This window comes from Aplysia californica, unplaced genomic scaffold (assembly GCF_000002075.1).
Source record: "Aplysia californica isolate F4 #8 unplaced genomic scaffold, AplCal3.0 scaffold00033, whole genome shotgun sequence".
Classification (NCBI taxonomy): Eukaryota; Metazoa; Mollusca; class Gastropoda; order Aplysiida; family Aplysiidae; genus Aplysia; species Aplysia californica.
In genome coordinates, this window is record NW_004797303.1 from 844,025 (window position 1) to 850,024 (window position 6,000).

At 44.6% G+C, this 6,000-nt stretch overlaps 1 protein-coding gene across 1 annotated transcript in view; it reads left to right on the top strand.

Moving 5' to 3' along the window:
- LOC101861937 (glycerol kinase) overlaps positions 1-6,000 on the top strand; it is a 30,422-nt gene that overhangs the window by 18,925 nt on the left and 5,497 nt on the right. Inside the window, exons 11-13 of the mRNA XM_013091338.2 lie at positions 419-497; positions 4,660-4,756; positions 5,447-5,531. Of these exons, the coding sequence (XP_012946792.1) occupies positions 419-497; positions 4,660-4,756; positions 5,447-5,531 (261 nt within the window). The remainder of the gene's footprint in view (positions 1-418; positions 498-4,659; positions 4,757-5,446; positions 5,532-6,000) is intronic.

Here is a 6,000-nt window from a genome sequence, read left to right on the forward strand (position 1 = left end):
CTACGCAATGATGACCTCTCACCCCCACAAGATAATAACCTCTCATACCAAGACCTCTCACCCTATGATCTCTCACCCCCTACAAGACAATAACCTCTCACTCCATAACCTCTCACCTCATGACCTTTCACCCCGTGACCTCTCTCCCCACACAGGACAATAACTTCTTTTACCAAGACCTCTCACCCCATGACATCTCACCCTCCACAAGATGATAACTTCTTTCTTCCCTTGACCTCTCACCCACATGACAATGACCTCTTACTCCATGACCTTTTACCCCCCACACGATGATGATCTATCACCCCACAAGATAATGACTTCTCATCCCGTGATCTCTCACTCCATGATCTTTCACCCTATGACCACTCGCCCTACGCAATGGTGACCTCTGACCCTTGGTCTGCGTGTTCCCCAGGGAGCAATCGCCATCGCTGGTGCCTGTGTGCAGTGGCTCAGAGATAAAATGGGCGTCATATCCTCCTCCTCTGACATTGGTGAGTAATAAAAATGATAATAATAAATAGCATTTGTGTAGTGCATACCCGGGCTTGACTGCAAGCTTGATGCGCTTTACACTATATTATTACCTCAGCAGACCCAAGAACACTCAAAAACATTCTCAGCTTCCCGGGAAGCATACAGTGCGAGCAGCTGATTAAGCACTCAAACACTAACAAAGTGACAAGATCTTTTGCTGTCAAAAGCTGCGTAACCATTCCCATCTGGGTGAAGTGAGGAAAATATGTATAAAATGCCTTTCCCAAGGACACAATGTTGGACCCATGATGGGATTCGAACCCATGACCTTACGGTTATGAGTCTGGCAGCCTTACAGGTAGCTGTGCGCTTTCAATCTTGATATCCTCCTTATTGGAGATTGATGTGTGGTTTGTTTTTTAAAATCTTTTCTTTCACTGTGGATGGTTGGCAGGGTGCTATTGTGTGGTTTGGTCCTTCTTTCCTATCAAGCATCTCTCTCTCTCTCTCTCTTCTGGCGCTGTGGCTTCATAAGCGGTCAGCGATGCCGACAGCACGCAGGAACTCAACACTCGCCCGGGGGTCCTTAAAAAGTGCTGAAAGTGGGTTACTGAAATGTCCCAGCAGACGGGTTCTAGCACGATAGCTGGCGGGACACCTCAGGAACACATGGTCCATAGTTTCGTCCTCCTCCTTGCAGGCTCAACAGGACGGATCTGGGTTGTTTGCTGGCGCAATTTTGTGGACATATGATCTCAGCTTGGGCGATTTTCCACCAGTTCTCATTTGGGAGAGAAGCTGGCGGTCCTGTCGTCTGAGCGAGGCCTCAAGCTGGAATGACGGCGGCTGGGCAAACGGCAGTTTGGGTTTCGCCTCTCTTTTCCACTTTGCGCGGGTCGATCGGTGGATGACGGCTTTAGCTGTCGAGAAATCGATTGGCGTGTCAATCTGGGTAATCGCTGTTGCTTCTTTGGCGATGCTGTCAACTTCCTCGTTCCCAGCCAGTCCGGCGTGGCCTGGAATCCACTGTAAGTGGATGGAACATTCAGAGCGTTGACAGAGGGTGTGCAGATGGTACCAGATTGAGCAGGCCACCTTTTCCGATTGGTTGGTAGGGCCGTATGAGAGGCGCATGACTGCTGATCTAGAATCAGTGTATACATGGATGCGTGCACTGTTCGGAAGGCTGCCTGCTGTATGTAGTGCCACAAGCATGTCAAGCGCTGTGTCGAGAGCTACAAGCTCGGCCCTGTAGCTGGAACAATACCGGCCCGCAGGTACACGTTGGTCGAGTTCGGTATCGCCGGTCTTGATCAGTATTCCACTTCCTCCATACTCAGTACCGTGCTCAGCTGAACCGTCAGTCCAGACTTCTACATCGGGCAGGGGGAGCGAATGAATTGTAGCCTCTGCTGCTGCTTTCTTGACAGCTGGTTCATTAGCACGCTTGCAGTCGGCGACAAGATCGGTGCTAAAAGTCACGTTGTATGATGCAGCCTTCCACGGTTGTGTGGGGGGTAAAACAACCAGCTCCTCACGTGGGTACGTATCCAGTTCAGTCTCGGCTACGAGGTTCTGGGCATGCTTTCTCCAGTTCGACTTGCCTGTCCGCGTGGGCACTGATTTTGTTGCGGAGGCTTTGCGTTGGTTCGTTGTAGGCAGACGCATGGACTTCTCGAATGAGATGGCAGTCAAGGCATCAGCTCTATGCCTTAGTGGTAAAATGTCTGCTTCGATGAGGAGGCTGTCCACACGAGTATCCTTTGAGCAGCCTGTGATGATTCTTGCTGCTTCATTCTGCTTTCTTTCCAGTTTCTGCAGATTGGAGGGTTTGGCAAGAGGCATGTAGGCAGGGGCACAATAGTTGATAGCTGACCGACAAGTAGCATAATATATAGGCTTTATGCATTCCCTGGAGGCACCCCAGGTGGTGCCTGTAAGGGCTTTCAATGGTCGAAGTCTGCTGGACAGTTTTAACTCAAGGTTTTGGATGTGGGCGTTGGAGGATAGAGTACGATCAAGTGTAACCCCAAGTAAGGTGGGGTTGGAGTTGAAGGTGATGGGGGCGCCTTTGAGTGAGAGTGCTGGTTTTCGCTTGGCCTCGTGGGTGCTGGTGGTGAAGAGGGTGCACTCTGTTTTCTCCGTACTGATCTCCATCTTGTTTTGCTTTGCCCACTGCTCAAGTAAGTTTATGGCTGCTTGGACACTGTTTTCAGCCTGATTTATGTCTTCGTTGGTGGCGTATATTGTATAGTCATCAGCATAGAGTCCCGTCTTCCCGGTTTCAGGCAGGCCTGCTTCAATATCATCGATGAAGACAAGGAACAGTGTGGGGGACAGGACACTGCCCTGGGGGACTCCCTGCTTGAAACGGCGAAGCCTGCTTGTTGCGTTGCCGTGCTCGACGCAGGCGTATCTGTCTCTGAGGAACGAACCTATCCATTGGGTGATGCGGCTGGGAGTAGATTTCTCAATCATCTTCTCCATTAACCTCGTGCGCCATACCTTGTCGAAGGCACGCGAGAAGTCCACGAGGGCCAGCACAGTTCGTTTCATTTTGGGACGAGCCTGGAATCCATCGGAGATATGTTGTGTTAGGCACAGGACTTGGTCTTCAGTAGACCGTAACTTGCGGAAGCCCGATTGGTTGTTGCTCAGCAAGTTGTTACTCTCCAGAAAGTACATCAGGCGGTTCTTGACGAGGGTCTCCATCAGCTTAGCAAGGCAGCTGGTGAGACTGATGGGGCGGTAGGACCCAATCTTTCCTGCAGGCTTATTCTTCTTGGGTATTGGTATGATTTTGGCACGTCGCCAGCTGTTTGGGACAATGGCCATTTCCCATGATAGGTTGAAAAGACGGAGCAGGGCAGAGTTTGCGATGGGTCGATGGGTCCGAGGTGTTTGATCATCTCATTGGTTACACCATCAAGCCCGGGAGATTTGCCGTTTTTCAGCTTTCCTATACAAACTGTCAGTTCAGCCATGGTGAGAGAATCATAGCCTGTGTTCTGGTCAATAGGGAGGAGTTTAAGCTTTTCATTAAGCTGGTAGTGCCGGTGTTTGTCTGCCTTGTCGAGTTTTAGGCGGCTGACTGAGGCGTATTCACAGCAAAAGGCTTCAGCCTTGCTTCTATCTCCTTTTAGGGTTTTATTGTTTTCTGTGAGTGCACTGCCGGTGGAGGGGGTTTTCTTGCCTGAGATGGCATGATGATATCAAGCATCTATCGTCCTTATCTCTTCTATTTTGTGTATATTACTCTCTGATAACACTTCTAATCTTCAACGCTTATATGTGAGGCAGCGTGGTGGAATCAGGCTCTCGTCAAAATACTCAAAGTGAAGAAACTTGCATTTTTGCACAGGTTTGTGAATTTTTTTCAAATTTTCGTTTTTTTGCTTAACACCTTTCATGCACATTAGAGAACTCATTTCTGTGTGGATTTTTCTGAAAAACGTTGATTAAAGGCACAAAAATGTACATTTTCAGTTACCACGGACTCTTAAGCTAAGGAAATAACTAATCTTTGGCGGCCATTTTCTCACTAATCTTATCTCTGAAAACAGGTGACCCCAACCCCCTTCATTCGCAAATATCTCGACTTGTATTCAAGATAAATGGATATTTTTTTTCACCCAAATAAAGACAAATGAACAAACTTTAAGATGATACAAATAACTCTACATGCCCAAAAATTGACGAGAGCCTGATTCCACCACGCTGCCTCACATATGACCTAATTGTGCTGGAAGTGCTGTAAAACTCTTTGTGAAACTCTCTCCTGCTTTTGTCTGACCTTTGCTTCTTCTCAACACTGAGTGAGAGTCGTTATGTTGATGGCTATTCCAGGGCAACTGACAGGACTGAAAAAAACCCCCTCTTTTGTCCCCGTCAGTTACTGAAACTTGAAAAAAACGTCGCAGAATTTGCATAAAACTCTTCTGATTTTTCAAATGACTGCATTTAAAATGAATCTTAATATGTCTTTGAAACGTTCGGATAATTTAAAGTTGAAATTTAATTGATATTGAATTACAGAGTTATCATTGTAAGAAAGTCAGGTCCAAACGTCCTGTCTGTTACCGTGGAATAGCCCTGGTTCTGCTTCTCTTTACTGAAGCAAACACACGAAACGTTATTCTTGCTTGGTCTACCTTTCCCTCTTTTGCCTTCTGTTTGCAGAGAAATTGGCTCTCGAGGTGGACTCAACGCATGGCTGCTACTTTGTGCCAGCTTTCTCAGGCCTGTTTTGTCCTTACTGGCAATCGGATGCCCGCGGGTGAGTTCTGCACTTCATCTGAACGGCTGATTTGATTAACTTTATTGTTTTATCTGTTTATTATTATTATTATAAGTAGTAGTAGTAGTAGCAGTAGTGGTGGAAGTAATATTATCATCATCATCATTATTTATTGTTGTTGTTATTGTTGTTGTTGTTACTTAATCATTATTATTATTATAGTAATTAGCATTAGTTATCTTAACTGTTATTGTTATTATTGATCACTATATTAATTTTACTGTATTGTTCTTATGAATTTCATTATTTTATTATAATTATTATCGTCATCATCATCGTCTTCATCATCATCATGGTCGCTATCATCATCATCATCATCATCATCATCATCATCATCATCATCATCAGCATCAGCATGATCATCGGCATCATCACTATCACCACCACCATGATCACCATCAATGTGTCCCGCACGCTTATATTACCTTACGCAGTAAAACACTTCCCAAAAAGAAAAACAAACAAAAAAACCCCAACACATTGATGATGACAATGATAATGATGATGATGATGATGATAATGAGTGTAATGATGAGCATGGTGGTGGTGATAGTGATGATGATGATGATGATGATGATGATGAGCCAGCGAATGTGTTTCTTTTTACTCAAATGAATAAACAATTTTAAAAAACCCCAAAAAACCAACAACTTCTCTTTGTCCTTCTAGAATTATCTGTGGCCTGACCCAGTTCACGGACAAGCGTCATATTGCCAGGGCCGCGCTGGAGGCTGTGTGTTTCCAGACCAAAGAGGTGAGGGATAATCATGATAATAATGGTATTACAATAATAATAATAATAATGATATAATAATAATGATGATAATAATAATGATGATAATAATAATAATAATATAATAATAATGATGCAGGGCTTGAATTAGGTGTTCAAGAGGGCAGGTAAAAATTGCCTCGGTGTGGCCTAAAAATCAGAGGGCATCCAGGCAATTTGCTAGGGCACCAAGGCAAAATTCACAAGGGATCATTTTGTTGATTAAAGTTGGTAATACTGGGTCATGCATCACAGCGTTTATAACAATACAATTTATTCTTACTCTCTACAAAAGTATAAAGTTATTGGAACATTTATAAAATTTGTAAAATTATGAATGAAAAGTAAGTAGAATCTAAATCACAGTAAAATCACATCAAAACAAAATTAAGCACTAAAAGTCACAGTTTTAAATCAGACGATCACGATTGCATCTGACATAAATGCCTTT